Source organism: Macrobrachium nipponense, chromosome 17 (assembly GCF_015104395.2).
Source record: "Macrobrachium nipponense isolate FS-2020 chromosome 17, ASM1510439v2, whole genome shotgun sequence".
NCBI classification, from domain to species: domain Eukaryota; kingdom Metazoa; phylum Arthropoda; class Malacostraca; order Decapoda; family Palaemonidae; genus Macrobrachium; species Macrobrachium nipponense.
The window spans coordinates 54440109-54459674 of NC_087210.1; the positions used below are offsets into that span (position 1 = coordinate 54440109).

A 19566-nucleotide genomic window follows, 5' to 3' on the forward strand; every position below is an offset into this window, starting at 1 on the left:
AGATTTTTTTTTTCCCTTTTTTTTTCCCGACAGAACCTTAGAGTCCGTGACTAGACCCCGTACGACTTCTTAGGGTGGGGGGGGGGGGGTTGGGGGGGGGGGGGGGGGGGGAGAAAACCTTCTCCTTCTACGGCAAAGAGCCTTAGAAGTCAAAGAGGTTGAGACTGATGAAAATATGATGATCTCGAAGAGGAGGATGACGACACTTGACGAGGTCTCTTCCTCTTCGATTCTTCCAAATTCTGCTAGACTATTCCATCAGGAATAGATAAACATCACAGGGCAGCTGCGAAAGCTTCATCCAGTGACGTAACTCCAGGGTAGTAGTGGTAAATAAATATGATTACCAGCAGGGGATCAGTGCACACACTCGAGGATCAATATCACAACATGCTACGAGTCACAGGTACAATTCCAAGGTTAGGATAACCAACACGAAGAGCTATCCAACCAATACTGCTATAAACACAATCACCACTGTTATTCTGTAAAATAAAGAAAAAATTATTTAAAGTAATAAGGATACTCCTCATGCATCTAAGGGCACCGCCCTCCGAAGTGAGAGACCCCCCAAACACCAACACCACACAGCCCCTCTTCTACCTTCGTCCGGTAGTAAGTGAAAGGATGAAGGCGAAGAGAAATTACCACAAAAAACAAAACAAAGGATAAACCTCTGAAGTTCCCCTCGGTAATTTCCAAGCGTAAGCGTAAATTTCGGATGAATACATGTCTCGTTAGAGGATCAATATCACTCACGTTAAATACATGTCTCGTCCTCACGTTAGTTAAAGGGCAAAAGAATATAAATAATAAAGATATTGGCATACCTTTGCTGCTGACTCTTTAACACAAAGTAGAAAGGTGGCTATAAAGGCTATCACAAAAAGTGGGTTTGTATATTAATTGAACTTAATATATCAAACACCGTATATGCACATTTCTTAAAAAAACAAAAAATAAACCAGAAAGATCCCACCGGGAAAATGATCAACAACCAGTCAGCAAGAGCTCACAAACACGCGTCTCCATCGGAAGACGGCCGAAGCAAAGTGGAGTGTTTACGTCCAGGCAGGCTGCCCTACCGGCCTGCCCTACGGTAGATACTGCCTAATCACCTTGTTCAAGAATTTAACGGCCGTAATTCCAGCTATGCCGAAAGTAATCCCTTATGTAAAGGACCGAGGGTTTGTATATCGTGTAGGAACAAATAGGCAATTATGGGCATTTTATGGGTGTACTATATATCCTACTTAGTAACGGTAGTAGGAGAGTACCGAAATAAGGTAACTTTGGGGTCTTTGGGATGATGATTTTGGGTGTATTTTTATTTAAAATGATAATAAATTGTTTTAGTATGATAAATGAAGGTATATTTTTGTTTGGGCTATCAAATTAAGCAGTGAAATCTTAAAAATGATATTGTAATGATACAATTAAGTTTGTTCATACTTACCTGGCAGATATATATATAGCTGTATTTTTCCGAATTCGAAAGAAAAGAAATTAAACACTTACGACACACGCAGTGGGAGTCAGGTGGTTAGTACCCATTCCCGCCGCTGGGAGGCGGGTATCAGGAATCATTCCCATTTTCTATTCATAATTTTTATTTCCACTGTCTCCTGAGGGGAGGTGGGTGGGTACTTGATTATATATATCTGCCAGGTAAATATGAACAAACTTAATTGTATCATTACAATATCATTTTGTTCATGAAACTTACCTGTCAGATATATATATAGCTGAATCCCACCTTTGGTGGTGGGAGTAGACAGAATAGAAGATTTTAGGAAACATATATATGCAGATAATTGATATCTTGATTCCTTACCTGTTAGCATAGCTGACTTCGTGGTTACTGCCGCATAAGTCTGCTTGTGCTACTAGAGTTGCCAGCAAGGTAGAGACCTATAAAGCTGGTGCACTCCAGATGATCTGTCAACAGGGGCGAGACCACGACGTGACTAGACCATTGACCATACAAATGAGGGCAACGAAGTAAAACCAAACCACCTGGCGTAGCCTACCAAAAGTATCCCACATAGACTAAGCTAATGGAAGGGAGATCCGCCGCAGGCGGTCAACCCCACAACCATAACACAATTTAATTAAAAACTCCCCTAAACCATTAAAGGATAGGTAATGGAGCGCTACCTATCCTGCCCCCAAAACACAGTCGTCTGCAGCGACGTTGGTGTTATGGTTCCGAGCGAGTAACAATTTTCGTATGTTGCTTTCACCTCCCGCAGGTAGTGTGAAGCGAACACCGAATTGCTTCGCCAATAAGTGGCGCCCAAAATATCTTTGATTGCCATATTTTTGTGAAAAGCCACCGAAGTAGCAATAGCCCTCAACTCGTGGGCTTTCACTTTCAGAAGCTCCATGTCACTTTCACTACACTTTTCATGGGCTTCCTTAACCGTACTTCTTAAGAAGAACGCCAGTGCATTCTTCGACATCGGAAGATCTGGTTTTTTCACAGAGCACCACAAGTTCTACGAAGAACCTCTGCATGCTCTGGTTCTCTGCAAATAAAACTTGAGAGCCCTGACAGGACAGGACTCTCTCAGCTTCAGGTCCCACTAGCTCCGACAACCCTTTGATCTCGAACGTCCTCGGCCAAGGGTTGGAAGGGTTCGTTCTTTGTTCTTTGCAAGAACGTAGGACTTAAGGAACAAACTGCACTATGATCCTTGAACCCAATATGCTTGCTTATGACTTGAATTTCGCTAACCCTCTTCGCCGTCGCCAGAGCGGTTAGGAAAATGGTCTTCTTAGTAAGATTCCTAAGCGAGGCTAAATGGAGCGGTTCAAATTGACTCGACATGAGAAACTTAAGTACCACGTCTAAGTTCCACGATGGTACTTTAGGTTGGAGAACTTTCACAGTCTCAAATGATCTAATGAGATCATGAATGTCTCTATCATTCGCTAAGTCGAGTCCTCTTATGTCTGAAGACCACAGAAAGCACGCTTCTGTAGCCTTTAATCGTGGAAACGGCTAGTTTCGCTTCTTTCCTAAGGTGAAGAAGGAAATCGCTATCGGCTCACAGAGGTTGAGGTGGAGGAAATGCCCTTCCTTCTGCACAACTTCTAAAGACAGCCCACTTTGATTGGTAAACTGCGATTGAGGAGGGCCTCCTTGCGGTGGCAATCGCCGTTGCCACAGGTCTTGAAAAACACCTCGCTCTGGCCAACTTCTTGATAGTCTGAACGCAGACAGACTCAGAGCGGGGAGGTTTTTGTGGTACCTCTCGAAGTGGGGCTGTCTGAGTAGATCTTTCCTTAGGGGCAGAGTCCTTGGAAAGTCTACTAGGAAGGACACCACCTCCGTGAACCAGTCGACCGCTGGCCAGAAGGGGGCGATGAGGTCATTCTCGCTCCTTCTGATGCAGCGAACTTCCTCATTACTTCCCGAGGATTTTGAATGGGGGAAAAGCGTAAATGTCTAGTCCGACCAATTCCACAGTAGGGCGTCTACTGCCCACTGCTCCCGGGTCCAGAACTGGGGAGCAATACAGCGGAAGTCTCTTCGTTCGGGAAGTTGCGAAAACGTCCACATGAGGACGTCCCCACAGCTTCCATAGCGCCTGGCATACTTCCTGATGAGGGTCCATTCCGTCGGCAGAAGCTGTCCTTGCCGACTGAGAAGGTCCGCTCGCACGTTTTGCCACTGCCTGACCAATTTTGTCAGAATCGTGACCGTTTTGCGACTTCGCCCAAATCAGGATATTCCTCGCGATGGCGAACAGAGAAGGAGAGGTGAGTTCCCCCCTGTTTCCTGAGGTATGCCAAGGCTGTGGTGTTGTCGAGTTTATCTGAACCACTTTGGTCGGAGACTTCCTCTTGGAAGAACCTTAGAGCAAGGTAAAACCGCTGAAAGTTCTTTTAGATTGATGTGCCAAGACACCTGTTCCCTCTCCAGGTGCCTGACACTTCTCTCTCCTCCCAGTGTTGCTCCCCAACCCGTGGAGGACGCGTCGGAGAACAACACTAGGTCGGGGTTCCGAAGCTTGAGCGAAAGTCCTTCCGCAAGCTTCTTTGGATCCACCACCATTTGAGGTGCTTTTTCACTTCTTCCGTCAAAAACAAGACCTCTTCTAGATCCTGTTTGCGTGACCAATTGCTTGAGAGGAAGAACTGAAGTGGTCGGAGGTGCAACCTTCCCAGAGAAACAAACTTCTCCAGTGAGGAAATGGTCCCAGCAGACTCATCCATTCCCTCACCGAGCATGTTTCCTTCCCTAGAAAGGCCGACACTTTGTCCAGGCATTGAAGTTGTCGCCCCTGGACGGAAAGCCCGAAAAGCCACTGAGTCCATCTGAATCCCAGATAGACTAAGGATTGAGAAGGAGTCAGATGCGACTTTTCGAGATTCACCAGAAAGTCCCCAGGGACCTTCGCTAACGACAAGAGTCGTGTGAAGGTCTTCAGACACCGGTCTTGCGATGAGGCTCGAATAAAGCCAGTCGTCTAGGTATAGAGAGAGATCCTTATTTCCGCAAGATGGAGCCACTCGCAACGTTTCTTCATAAGAACGGTGAACACATCGGCGCCGTGCTGAGACCGAAGCAGAGTGCCTGAATTGGAAAATCTTCCCTTTCAGGACAAACCGCAGGTATTTCCTTGATCGGGGATGGATGGGGACGTGAAAGTATGCGTCCTGAAGGTCTAAAGAGACCATCCGGTCTTAAGGCTGCAAGCACGGATTGAGGTGTCTCCATCTTGAACTTCTGCTTGGTAACGAAGCGATTTAGACTGCTGACATCCAGAACGGGGCGCCACCCCCCTGACTGCTTCGGCACTAGGAACAGACGGTTGTAAAACCCCGGAGAACTCCGGTCGAAGACCTGTTCCACTGCCTGCTTCTCGATCATTTGATCTAGTAGATCGTGAAGCACTTTCTGCTTTTCTCCCTGATACGAAGGAGACAAATCCTTTGGTGTCGAAGACAGCGGGGGTAACATCAGGAAAGGAATTCTGTACCCCTTCTTCTTGACGATGTCCAGAGACCAAGCGTCGGCACCTCTCTCTTCCCAAGCTTTCGCGAAATGTAGAAGCCTGGCTCCTACCGGTGGCTGAAGGACTTCCCTCTCACTTCTTGCTCTTGGAAGGAGCGGGAGTCTTGCCTCTGAAAGAGCCTCTTCCTCGAGGGGCTGGCTTCGAGGAAGAAGCGGATCGAAAGGGCTTCGATTTCTTCAAAGCAGAGGACCCAGAAGACGAAGTAGTAGTAGGCTTCCTAGAAGACTGTGCCAGAAGGTCTTGGGTGCTTTCTCCTGGAGACTGGCAGCTATGTCCTTTACCATAGACTGGGGGAAGAGATGTTCTGAGAAAGGACGCGAAAAGAAGATCTGCTTTTTGCGCTGGTGAGACCGACTTTGCAGTAAAATTGCAAAAAAAGTGCTCTTTTCCTTAAGCAAGTCCCGTGCTGAAATGAGCAGCCAATTCCTCAGAACCATCCCTGACGGCCTTGTCCATGCAAGACAATACACTGGACAGCTCCCCCAGACTGATGGAATCAGAACTCCTGGACCTGGCATCCAATACTCCAAGGCACCAGTCAAGAAATTAAAGACCTCTAGTGTCCTGAAGAGGCCTTTAAGGTGAAAGTCTAACTCACTTAATGCGTCCAAGAGACCTTAGAGGAAGACAGAAAAGATCTTCTGGCGGCATCCACAATACTACCAAAGTCTCCTTGAGCTGAGGCTGGAAGCTTAACTCCGACGTTTTCTCCCGTCTCATACCACATACCAGCTTGCCACAAGTCTTGAAGGTGGTAAAGCGAAAGAAGTCTTGCCTGAAGCTTTCCTCTTTTCCATCCAATCATGGACCTTTCGAAAGCTTGCTTCGTAGAAAGCGACTTCTTCATTTTCACAAAGCCCGAGATCTTAGTAGCTTTGGATGACGAAAACTGAGAGGGAGGAGTACGTGGAGCTTCAGGTTGGAAAGTGTCTGCAAAGACTAACTGTAGCAAACGAGTCAAAACCTTGTAGTCCGTCGAAACTGGAGCCAACTGCTGTTCTTCGTCCACTTCGACGAAAGCGTCACTAATTTCCTCTTCAGACACTGGAGAAGTCGGAGGAAGTAAAGAAGAGTCACGAGCTTTCTCAAAAGAGAAAGAGCGGCGAACAGGAAGAGTTCCCGCTTCCGCTTGCGAGGTGGAAAACTGACGTCCGTAGGGGCGCGCTTGGCGTCCGAAGCCAATCTACTGGCGCCGACTGAAGCGCGCTCGACCGCAACAGTGTACACCGTGGCGTCCACTGGCGCGCGCTGAGCGTCCACTGGTGCGCGCCGAGCGTCCACTAAAACGCGCTGAGCGTCCACTGGCGCTCGCGTACCTTGCACCGAATCACGCTCGGCGTCCACTAAAGCGCGCTTGACTTTCACAGAAGCGCGCTCGGCATCTAAAGAAACGCGCTTCTTATCAACAAGTTTCGTAGCAGCGGAAACAACCGCTTCACGAGAGCGAGAAAACGAATTTCTCGCCTCCTCTAGAAAGTTGCGGGGAGCAGAACGAACTCTAGAGGGAGACTCAAACGGAGAGAGAGACGAGCGAGGAGAGGGAGAGGGAGAAGCCTCGACCTCTTCACAGGAAGATTGTCATCCTTCTTACGGCGACGTGGAACAGTCTCTCTCGAAGAAAAACATCTTGAAGTTGCTGCTGAAGAGACTGGAGAATCTTGCTTGTAGGTGAAGCCTCCTTTTCTGGGGAGGGGGGCTGATCCTGTGAGCAGGCGAGTGGCGAGGGGACGCCTTCTTCCTACTCCCCAGGAACCGCCACTCACGCACCTTAGAGCGACTGCGCGCTCGAAGAACATCTGAGAAGACTCACGCTCCGAATATCCTTACGCTTCTTCTGCGGAGGAAAGCAGCAAACGCAGCTATCAGGCGACGAGCAAAGGTCCGGAGAACAAACTTGGCGAGTGAGCGTCCCGACGCAAGCCGTCCTTTTCCAGCAGGACGTGATGCGTTAATGAGAGCTCCCCCACTTGGCGCGGAGGAGCTTCAGAAGAATAAAAGCACTCCTTTTAGAAGAGACTGCACGCGCACGCTCTTGCAGTCTGGGTAGGTTTCGTCAGAGCTGCCGAAGGCACGCCATATCTTTGGGGGTTCCTCGTAACCCTCCTTCGACTTTCGACATGCTTCTCTCCCCGTAATCTGGGGATCAAGGCAGAGGTCTAGGTCTAGAGGCGGAATGAGGCGATCTGCCGCACCCTCCACTCACAAGGGGCACTTTCACTGCACTTCTCTCACTTTTGCTCTCCAGAGCTAACACTTTTGATTCTAAGTTACGAATCGATTCGAATAGCGATCAAGTATTACCTTCTACCGACACTGTTTCATGGGCCGGATGCCAACACTACAGGGGTAGTGAGCATAATCTACAGAAGGGTTTAGCAGGAGAATATTAAATCTTGCCTACCTGAAACACTCCTGGAGGAAGACCTCCTTAACCTATCTCGCTCAAGTTTCTTAAGATAGTTCCTAACTCCTTCCATTCCGACTCTGTTAATCTTTCACTCCTTAACACGACTTTCAACGTACATTCATCCCCCTGCCCAACTTTACAAACAGACATGTGGGTCTACTGAAGCTTCAGTAGCCACCTCTTACATTCGGACATAGACAAATCTAGCGCTAGCAGAACTAGAACCCTGACATCTTGATCACAGAAAAATTCATACCAATTCCAATTCAATCCAAAGTCCACGGTCAAGCCACCGATCCAATTCGAACCAAAAGAAAACCAAAAGTGGTACTCAAGTAGCTAGTAAGTTTCCAAAATCCTGGACGGAGTGCTGCAAACAGGTGTGTTTTTCAGCACCGGCGACAGAAAAAATATGAAAGAGAATATGGGAATGATTCCTGATACCCGCCTCCCAGCGGCGGGAATGGGTACTAACCACCTGACCCCACTGCGTGTGTCGTAAGTGTTTTAAATTTTCTGTCGGATTCGGAAAAATACAGCTATCTATATATCTGACCGTAAGTTTCCATGGAACCAATGACAGTTTACAGGCATTTTAGTTTAAGGGATAGTGGGTACTATTTGCCAGTTATAAGCATTTATGGAGGGGATTTTTACATTTCCGCAACAGGTTCTGGAGACTATTCCCACATAAAAGTGGCAAAGAATTGTAATACTTACTATATAAAATGAATGTATACCTTACCTCTGTATCTCTTCTTTGCCAATCATCATCTACTTGAACTGTACTGAGCTGTCATTTTGACTTAGGTGGGGGCTTCCATCCTTTTTGCAGGTAATTCATTGGGTTACTTGAACCCTGTTTTTTTTTTTCCTTTTGCAGTACCAAAGGCCAAGTCTTGCAGCTGCATAGAAATTGAAATCAATATTTTCACATAGTTTCCATAGACACACAATAAAGAACTTTACTATTTATTAGTAATACGTAATTTAAAACAATGGAAAAATGACATTGTTAATGATACAATAAAGTTTCATACTCTTACCTGGCAGATATATACATAGCTCTAGACTCCGTCGTTCCCTACAGAATTTCAATTTCGCGGCACTACGCTACAGGTAGGTCCAGGTGATCTACCGCCCTGCCTCTGGGTGGCAGGGCTAAGGAAACTTTCCCGTTTTCTAATCATATCTCTCTTCCACCTTCTCATGGGGGAGCTTGGTGGGTCTTCAATTGTATATATCTGCCAGGTAAGTAATGTATGGACACTTTATGTATCCATACAATGTCTTTCATACATTCACCTTACCTGTCAGATATATACAATAGCTGATTGACACCCTTTGTGGAGGGCAAGAGACAGCTAACTAACTGACCTATGACAGGTAAACAATGTATGGTGTGTAGGTTCAAAAACCTTAGTTCCTACCATTCTTAGTGGAAGACTTCGTGGCTACTGCCCGGCGTTCTGCGTTCTCTCAAGAACCTTAGCGAGCTAGTGACTGTGGCCAAGATTCTTGTGGATCTGTCGATGGGGTCTCTTCCACTTACTCGCCAGAATCCTAAATGGCTGTTGTCAATGGGGCACATCCGCTTATATGACAACACGCACTAATTTAAGAGCCACAACCAATCCCGATCACCCATCCTAACCCGTGTTAGTTCTAAGATTGCCTATAGTTATCCCCAAACTCTTTGCAACAACCACAAACTTCGAAAATCATACGTACAAAAATAACAAATTTTTTGTACCCATCTATAGTCCGGATGTCACTCGATTTTCAATAAAGAGAAGTGAAGTGCCGACCTGTGCGACAACTGCCACTCCCATCCACCGAAACCCCGCAACACATCCGACAGAGAGGTTACGTACTATTTTAAGGATTGGTGCTTTCTCCTTACCCAGAACGTCTGTGCTGACCACAAACCGGACCTAACGAAAAGCATTTATCATACGTACCTCGTACGGCTTTTAAATAATGGGATGCAAACACGAGTTGCATCTTCCGAATAAGTTGTATCCAAAATGTTCTTTATGACATATTTCTTGGAACGCCCCGGGGGGGGTTTCGATGCTCTAACTTCGTGGGCTCCCACGCTTAGGAGATTACGCATACATCTGGACACTTCTTATGACTTCTGTGATAAACTTCTCACAAAGAAGGCTATGCTTTCTTAGCATTGCTCTCTTGGGGTCTTTCACTGAGCACCAAGCTTTTCGCTAACCCCCCACTGCTATCTTCTGTCCAATAAAATTTAAAGCTCTAACTGGGCACAGGGATCTTTCTGCCTCTCTCCCACCAGCTAGAAAGTCCTTTAACTTCGAAGCTCCTGGCAGGATTTCGCAGGGTTTTTCATTTTTGGCCAGAAAAGGGACTGAATGAAGCAATTGCTGAGTCTCCTTTGAGCCGAACTCTTGATTTCAAGGGCGTGCAACTCACTGGTTCCTTTTCGCCGGTTGCAAGAGACATCCAGAAACAAACACTTTCTCGTGAATTAACGAACGAACAGTGTGAAGTGGTTCAAAATTCCATCTTCTGAAGAAATTTAAAAACCACATCTAAGTTCCCGCTTGGGAACTTAGGTCGCGTGATTTAGATGTTTCGAATGAAACAATGAGGTCGTGCAAATCCTCTGTCATTCGTTAGCTCTAATCCTCTGTTTCTAAAGACTGCTGAGAGCATTACTCCTGTACCCTTAATCCTTTGTATCGACAGATGCTACTCTATGTCTAAGAAACGAAGGAACTCGCAATTCGGTCACAGAGGTACTGGAAGAGGACAGCGTTCTTCGACCTACACCAGTTTTCTGAAAACTTCCACTTCGATTGGTACACTCGTCTCGTAATGATCTGCGGGCTCTAGCATTGCATTTGCTGCCTGGCGAGAAAACCCTCTCGCTCTGAGCGATTCTTTCGATAGTCGAAAGGCAGTCGGCAAGAGCGGGTAGATTTTGATGGTCCCTCTCGAAGTGGGGTTGTTTGAACCGCAGATCATTCTGTTTGGAATAGATCTGGGAAGTCCACTGTCACATTCCTTCACCTCTTTAACAGATTTTGACTGGCCAATCGGACGTCAGAGTCATCTTGGTTCCTTCTGATGCCACAATTTTCTGACTACTTCCCCCAGAATCTTGAACGGGGAAAGCGTAACGTCTATTCCTGACTCAGTCCCAGGAGAAAGGCGTCTGTTCATAAGCTCGGGATCCTCCACCCGGCCACAAAATGTATCTATCCTTTTGGAGAGAATGTGCGAAAAGATCTATTTGATGGCTTCCCCCAAAGGCGCCACAGGCTCTGACAGACTTCTGAGTGGAGTTGTCCTTCTGGGTAAGGACCTGGTCTCCTGCTCAGTCCTGCCCGCTCTCACATTCCTCTCCCTTGAACAAACCTTGTTTAGAAAATTACATTTCCTTTGGGTTCGCCGCGCACAAATCAGTAATCCCGTGCCAGCTCGTACGACAAAAGAGTGCGTCCCTCCTTCTTCTTGACATAACAGAGCGGTCGTATTGTCCGAATTTATCTGCACACTTTGTATCTGACTAAGTGTTCGAAGCTCTTTAGCGCCAGGTGAATTGCTAAGAGCTCCTTGCAATTTATGTGCCATGACACCTTTCATGTTCTGCCGACCATGTGCCTGACACTTCTCTGGGTCCCAATGTTCCCCCCACCGGCCTCCGGGCGCTGAAAACAATGTCAGTCTTGGGTTCCGTACTTGCATGGACACTGCCTTTGTTTTCCTTTAGTGAGCACCACCACTTCAAATGGTGTTTTAATTTCTTCCGATATGGAAAACGTACCGATAGCTGACCTGTCCCTTCCAACTTCCAACTTCTTCTTAGGAAAAGAACTGAAGCGGTCGAAGATGTAATCTCCTAGGAGAATAGAACTGTTTCGAGCGAGGAAAGGGTTCCCAGAGGCTCCTCCATTCCTCGGGCCGAAGTGCGCTCTTTCAGAAAGTTCGATACTGGGAACAGCCTTTTCTTTTAGTCTTTCTTTCGATGGAAAAGCTCGAACCCCGAGAATCCATCTGTCCCCAGATCAACCACGTTCTGGCTGGGGATCATCTGAGACTTTCTCGAGGTGTCACTACGCTCATCCCAAAGACTGTGTCAACTCCATGTTTATTGACAGGTCCTCCAACACTGCTTTTGAGACCTGGCCTGATGATCCATCGTCCAGGTACATTGAGACATTTATCCCTTTTCAATTGTAGGTGTCCTCGCTACATTTTTCCTCACGTCTGTGACACTTGAGGAGGCCGGTGGCAGGCGAACCACAGGGCCCTGAACTGTATAATTTCTGCTCGCACATATCGAAGGTAACTTCCTCGACGAATGTGGGATCGTGATTTGGAGTAGCCGTCCTGAAGGCTATGGACACCATCCATCCCTATGCCGTAGTGCTGCAAGGACTCGAGGCAGACGTTTCCATGCCTGAACTTTCTTTTGTCCGACAAATTTGTTCAGCGCACTGGTACGTCAGTACCGGTCTCCATCCCCCCGAGCTTTTGTTTACAAGAACACGGTGTAAAACCCCGGGATGCAGATCCATACAGTTTCTATTGCCCTTTTCTCCCACATCTTGTTCCACACCATTTGCCGAAGAGGTCCGTCATCATCTGGTCCCTTGTATCTGGCGTGCCATTCCCCTCGGAGATTTTTGTCAAGGGAGGAATGGTCCTTGAATGATGCTATACCCCCTTCTTGATGACACATGCGTCCAAGTGTTGGCTTCCTAGTCTTTCAGGCTTTCAAAATCTGTAGCCTGGCTCCTACGGGTGTCTGGAGACGGAACTCTCCTTCCTTTCTAAGGCACGAAGGAAGACTACCCCTCTTATCGTTGACTTCCGTCTGGCGATCGGTCTAGTTGGAAGACCTCCTCAAAAGGCTGTTTCTTGAGCTGGTGATCCACTTTTCTTCTTCCCTCACTAGCCTAACAGTCCCCTAATCTTCCTTGATGATGTCTAGGAGATCTGGGTGGCCTTTTCGTCAAGGATTGCGAACTCGATGTCCTTCACCAACTGCGATGGAAAAGGTTTTCATAGAGAGGCGCAAACATAAGGCGGCTCGCTGCGAATGCGAGAACGGCCTTTGCGAGGAAATCGACTGTGGACCGCTCTTTCTTTAACAACTCCTGCACCAGATATAGCGATCATAACCTCATCTGATCCATCCTGAACAGCCTTATCAATGCAGGCTAGGATACATTAGGTTTCTGGGTCGAGTTTGTTCATTTTCTTGAGATTTCTTGGCCAGAACCCAAGGGACAATCTAGAAAGTTTAAAACTCTAGTGGTGCGAAATAGACTCTTGATGAGGGTCAGTTCCGAAAGCCCCCATGTAACCTTGGCTGCATTCAAGGCGTGCCTTCTAGACGAATCCACCAAACTTCGAGAAATCTGATTCGGCTGAAACGGACAGAGACATCTATATCCTCTCCCGTTTCGTACCCAATTCCCTCTCCTTTCCTGTAGTTTGACGGAGGCATACAGAAAAAACCGTCCTTCCTAACTCCTTCTTCTTCTTGAACCTGAGATCAAGAGATTGTCGCTTCCCCATAGAATGGCATGCTTCATTTTGAGGAAAGAGGAGGACTTGATGGTTTCGTGCTCGAAACTGCGAACGTGGGCGAAGGAGTAGCCGCTGGTGTCAAAGAGTCTCCATACTTCCTCCAACAGGCAGGACGCAAGGACTTTATAATTAGCAGATCCTTTCATTTTCGTCTCGCGAAGCTCTTCTGGGTTAAGAGACTCGTAGAGAAGGTTCGCTCATTTCTACTGACTCCTCTCTTACTCTCCTTTACGATGTCCCAGGTTCACTTTCATCATGCGCCTGGCGCCTGGCAGGCGCATTTTCATCAGGCGCCTGGCGCCTGGCAGGCGCTTTTTCATCAGAAGCTCCTGGCGCCTGCAGGCGCATTTTCCATCCGGCGCCTGGCGCCTGGCAGGCGCAGAGCGCCTGAATACTCCTGGCTTTCAGCATTCGCCTGGCGCTGGCAGGGCGCAAAGCGCCTCGAATGCTCCGGCTCTTAGTAGGGGGCCGCATTCTTTTTCATAATAATCTGGCGCGTGGTAGAGTAGTAAATTCCGCATATTCCTTGCGCCTGGGATGAGTATAAGCTTCGTACTACCTCCCTGGCTCTGGGAGGAGTACCTAGTTCAGAATACTCCTGGTGCTTGGGAGGATTCGTCTGATGTTTAGTAGGAGCTTTCCGTCTTATAAGTGCTCCTACTCCTAACAGGTTCTTCCGCTTCATCATTCTTGGTGCTTGATTGAAGACTGAATGTGTCCTGGCTTCGTTACGCCTACTCGGTCTGGCTTCTGGTGGCGCCCTACTCTTGACAGGATTACTTCCTTCCTACCTCTCGCCTGTCTAGCGCAATCCGGCCCCCCCCGAGATGGGGCTCGCCTGATCGACCCTCCCCTGAGGGATGCGTCGCGCCTGCAGGAATAGTTCTTTTCGATCTTTTAATAGGAAGCCTATCATCCTTCTTACGAGTAGCTTCATATAACCAGTTTCCTACTAGCAAGGCTAATTGCTCTTTGCATATTCCTCAGATTCTCTTGGTTTAGGAATCTTCCGATTTAGGATTGGGAGATCTGGCAGGCGCTCTAGGATCTCCTCCATTCTCAGATCTGACCGTAATTCTCGCCCTCTGTTCCTACCGAAGGCGCTCCTCCTTCTGAGAAGCCTCGGACCGAATTGATCTCATTTTCCGCAAGGCGCCTGGCGCCTGGTAGTGCTCTTGCATACTCCTCTCAAAGACGGAAAGATTCGAACTCCTTCCACCCTCTTCTCGAGAACGAACTCGACGACGACAAGCACTACAACTCGTAGGACCCTCTTATAGCTGTCTTTAGCAGTCTACGATCGATTTTCTGCCGAAAGGGAACGCCTGTCGTTGGGGATTCTCCACAACCCCAGTACGGCTTTCGCTTTATTCTTCTCCTCCGGGCCCAGGGAGCTTGGAAGGAGGTCTAGGCCTGGAGGCGTCGCAGAGACGACCATCACGCCCCTCCACTAACCACTGGGGACACTAATATCACTTCACATTCACTTTGCTTACCTTCCAATGCTGCAACCTTTTTTCCTGCATTGCTGAAGGTCCAGCCCTAATCTGCTATTTTCCGAGCCGAACTAGAGGATTAGCATTTTGTTAACGGGCCTGAAACAGAATTTTCATAATCATCATAGGAAGAAGCTCCAGAGCTAGAAGTAGAATCATGAGAGGCAGAGCCTTCTAGGGGGGTTCTTCCTCTCTCTAATCTCTCTTCTAACTTCTTCAAGTAAGAAGCTAGATTCTTCACCTTGTGCACTCAATTCCGGCACTCATTACACGTATGTCTCAATTGAACATTCACCATTCTACACCTCTACACTAGTGTGATGATCTACGAAGCCTTTCTTTTCGATCCTCACCTTACAGGCCCTCATTCACACACTCTCTGAAAACTAACACTAGAATCAGACATATTCACAAAATCCAAAACCAATCCAAAAAACAGTCCACGATAGGATGCCAAACACTATCCAAGTAACGTCACCAATATCAGCGATAGATGATCAAAAGCTTGGCGAAAAACGATTCTAGTCAGGAGGAAGTAACAAAACAATGTTGATACAGCCGGCGACAGAGAGAATTATATTAGAAAACGGTGAATAGTCCTAGCCCTGCCACCCAGAGCAGGGCGTAGATCACCTGACCTACCTGGAGCGAGTGCCGCGAATTTGAAATTCTGTCGGAAACGACGAGTCTATAGTATGTTATATTCTGACAGTTAAGTTGAAGTATGAAACCATCTTTCATATCTTATAAATCAATAGACACAAGTCCATCAGTCAAGGTGAAAACAAGTCAATGTATTAAAACTTGGCACTGTTTCATTCAACAATGCAATCAGCACATGATTCCTCTAGTAAAAGGATTCCTTTCCTTATTAGCATTAAAATTGTTTAACCAAACCACTGAGCTGGCCCGAAGGATTAGGATGAAATACTAGGTCCAGGCCTGAAGCCTAGACCTGGGACCAAATAGGTCATTTGTGTGATAATGAATGAATGAAAGTGAAATTTAAAAGGAAAAACCTGTACATGTAAGGTAGTATATGCTTTTATACTGGAACAGTTGTACATTAAATACATTTGCTTGTTTCCATACATACAAAATGTTTATTTTATTAACGATTAAGTTTGTTACTACTTACTGCATAATATATATCGCTGTTATTTTCTGACTCCGACGAAATTTCACACTCGCGGCACACGCTGGGCCTCCAGTGTAGTACCCATTCCCGCCGCTGGGAGGCGGAGATCAGGAACCCTTCCCATTTTCTATTCATATTTTTTATTAATCCTCTTCTCCTGAGGGGAGGGAGGGTGGGCACTTAAATTATATATATCTGCCAAGGTAATATGAACAAACTTAATTGTATAATAACAATAACATTTTGTTTCATGCCACTTACCTGACAGATATATATATAGCCTGAATCCACCTTTCGATGTGGATAGACAGAATAGGTTTTTTGAACTTACATTAAGTAGCATTATATACATCTTTGGTTCCTAACTGTTTGCAAAGTACCTATGTGATTACTGTCACGAAAAGGCTGCTTTTTGCTTAATCCACAGAGTTGCCAGCAGGTGGAGACCTGTAAGGGCTGGTCCGCTCTGGAATGATCTTCACGTGTGCGAGACCTCGGTGACAAGATCATCGAGCCATAACAAATGAGGGCAACTAAGCAACTGACCACCACCTGACCAACCTATACACAAAACCGTCCCCTTAACCACTAACTAAATGATGGTGATCTTCCACTAGAAGACTCACCACAACCTAAAAACACAAACAACTAACTTAAACCTACCTAGGAATAGGAAAGAGCTCTTCCGACCACAATCTGTGTCCGCAGAAACGTTGGCCCCGTGCATGCATCTCATAGACGTTCCTCGTAGCATCCGCTGTATGGTAATGTGAGTGTCTAAGGGGGACGGAGTTGCTCCTCCAAAGGTGCAATCAGGATGTCCTTGATTGACAGTTCTTTTTGGAAGGCCAGGAGAGGTAGCGACGGCTCGTATTCGTGGCGCTTTACTCGGAGAGATCAAATCAGTCTTCTGGACAGATGAATGGAGCCTCCCGATGGTGTCCCTTAGAAAGAAGACACAGCATCCTTCGATACGGGTAAATCTGGCCTCTTCACCGAGCACCAAGAGGTTACCTGAGGGCCCTCTTACTCTTTCGTTCTATGCACGTAGAACTTGAGAGCCCTTACCGGGCAAGGACTCTCTTCTGGTTTCTTGTGGGCCCACCAGAATCTGGACATACCCTTGATCTCGAAAGTCTTCGGCAAGGTTCGCAGGATTTTCATTCTTTCGCAAAGAAAGAAAGAATGGTTCAACAACGCGCAGACAGCATTGTCCCCCCTTTGAAGCCCATTAACTTGACTAAACGCTTTGAATTTCACTAACTCTCTTGCCGTCGCAAGAGAAGTTAGGAAAAGAGCCTTCCTTTTCAGGTTTCAGAAGAGACGTCTGTCCTGAAGCGGTTCGAAAGTGTCGACATAAGGATTTCCAGGACTACATCCGATTCCATGATGGAGGTCTCATTTGAGTACCCTTCGAGGTCTCAAAGAACTTCAAAGGTCATGAATATCCTTGTTTGTCAGACAGGACTAGGCCTCTGTGGCCCAAAAACCGCTGACAACAGCTTTTGTATCATTGATGGTAGGGACCGCTATTCTGCACATTTCGGAGAAAATAGCAGAAAATCATCTATCTGGTTCACAGAGGTCGAGGAAGAGGAAACTCCCTCCTTTTTACACCATGCCTGAAGGAAGCCCACCTTCGATGGTAAACGCTCTTGTGGAAGCACGCTCGCCTGTGCGATTGCTCTCGCAGCTGCTTTCGAAAAACCTCTCGCTCATGGCAACTTTTCGATAGTCTGACGCAGTCAGACTTCAGAGCGAGAGGTTTTGGTGAAACCTTTCCCGAATTGAGGCTGTTTGAGGTAGATCTTTCCTCCAGGGCAATGTCCTTGGAAAGGTCTACAAGGAAGACATGACCTCTTGTGAACCATTTCTCCTCGGCTGGCCACATCGGAGCGATCAGGGTTAACCTTGTCCTTCCGTAGGCACGCAAACTCTCCATGACTTCCCCCAAATCTTGAATGGTGGGAAGGCATATAGGTCGAGGCCCGTCCAATTCCAAAGCAAAGCGTCTATCGCGATTCTTCTGGAGCCGAGGACCGGGAGCATAAAAGAGGAGTCTCTTGTGCCTTGACGTTGCGACATAAGTCGAACCAGGGACGTCCCACAGCCGTCCACAGGTCTCGACAAACGTCCTCGGTGCAAGGTTCCATTCCGTCGTAATTACTTGTCCCCGACGACTGAGAAGTCTGCCCTGACGTTTTGCACTCCTGCATGAATCTCGTCAGGGATAATCACCTTCTTTCTTTTTGCCCCAGCAGAATCTCTCTCGCTCGGGAGTACGCGTTATCTGATGTGTTCCTCCCTGTTTTTAATAAGCTATTTGCTGTGGTATTGGTTCCCGATTTATTCTGACAATCTTGTTTTCCAAACTCTTCTCGAAGAACTGCGGGCAGAACGACTGCTGCCAGTTCTTTGACATTTATATTCCAGCTACCTGTTTTCCCCTCTCCAGGAGCCTTGAACACTTCCCTTCCCCCCTAGTGTTGCTCCCCATCCTTGATGGAAGCGTCTGAAAACAACACTAGTCGGGGCTTTCCAAAGACTTAGGGACAAAACGCCTCTTGAAGCTTCTGAGGGTCCAACCACCATCTTAATGGTTCTTGATAGGAATCGATATCTCATACTGCATTGAGATCGTCCTTTGGCCTTCACTCGTCTGCCCAGAAGATTGGAGAATGGCCTGATGTGCAGTCTTCCAAGGAAACAAACTTCCAGCGAGGAATGGTCCCAGCAAATCATCCATGTTCCCTCGCCGAGCAAGTCTCTTTCCTTATAAAGGCTGAAATCTTTTCTAAGCCTAGCCGCTGACGTTCCTGGTACTGAAACCTCGAAAAGCCACTGACCATCTGAATCCCCAGATACCGATGGACTGTGTTGGGGTTCAGATGCGACTTTTTCGAGTTGACAAGTCCCAGGGACTTCGCTAAGGCTTGAACGTGACTGCACGTCCTTTCCACACTCGCTCTCGACGACGCTCTGATCAGCCCCCCCCAAAGGGTTTCGTCGAGGTATAGGGAAACTCTATTCCCCGAAGAGTGTAGCCACCTCGCTACATCTTCATCACACTGTGAACACAATCGGAGCCGTGGTCGATCCGAAGCACATAGCTCGAACTGCCATACTTTGGTTTTCAAGAAAATCTTAGTATTTTCTTGAAAGAGGGTGGATCGGGGTGTGGAAGTAACGCGTCCTTCAGTCTAAAAGGATACCATCCAGTCGACCGGTCCCTCAAAGCTCCCAGAACAGACTGTGAGGCTCTCCATCTGAATTTATCTTTTCCACGAAAAGATTGAGCCTGCTCACATCTAGAAACTGGACTCCAACCTGACCGACTGCGTGGTACCAGGAAGATTTCGTTGTAAAACCTGGAGACTGCAGGTCCGCGCACTTGTTCCCCCGCTCTTTGTGTCGATCATCTGTTTAGAAGATCGACAAGACTTTCTTCTGTTCTCCTTGATAATGAGAAGTCTCTGGTAGTCCGTAGAAAGAGGAGAAGTTTTTTCAAAGGGTCTTGTACCCCTGCTCCACGATCTTGAGAGACCAAGAGTCGGTCTCGCTCTCTCCCAGCTCCCGCAACAATACTTCAGTCTGGCTCCACTGGTGTCTGAAGGACTGCTTTTCACTGGAAGGCCTTTGGCTTAAGGAAGCTCGTCCTCTGAAAACCCTCCTCGAGGAGCTGCTCTCTAGGGGGAGCCCCACGAAAGGGCTTAGACTTTCTTTCTTCAGGCGGACGAACGGCAGCACGAAGAGGTTGAATGTACGGCTGACCGTCTAGTAGACTGGCCAAAAGGTCCTGAATAGCCTTCTCTTGTAACTGTCGTCATGCAGGTCCTTAACCAAAGTCTGGGGAAGAGAATGATCGAACAGAGGCGAAAACAACAATCTGCTTTCTGAGCTGGCGTCATCGAACGAGCTGTGAAATTGCAC

The 19566-nt window shown here is 47.3% G+C and overlaps 1 protein-coding gene across 1 annotated transcript in view; it reads right to left on the reverse strand.

The window, feature by feature from the left end:
* Positions 1-19566, reverse strand: part of LOC135195909 (G kinase-anchoring protein 1-like) — a 230113-nt gene that overhangs the window by 150592 nt on the left and 59955 nt on the right. Inside the window, exons 2-3 of the mRNA XM_064222416.1 lie at positions 8284-8336; positions 8177-8219 (exon numbers count right to left, since the gene is read on the reverse strand). Of these exons, the coding sequence (XP_064078486.1) occupies positions 8177-8219; positions 8284-8336 (96 nt within the window). The remainder of the gene's footprint in view (positions 1-8176; positions 8220-8283; positions 8337-19566) is intronic.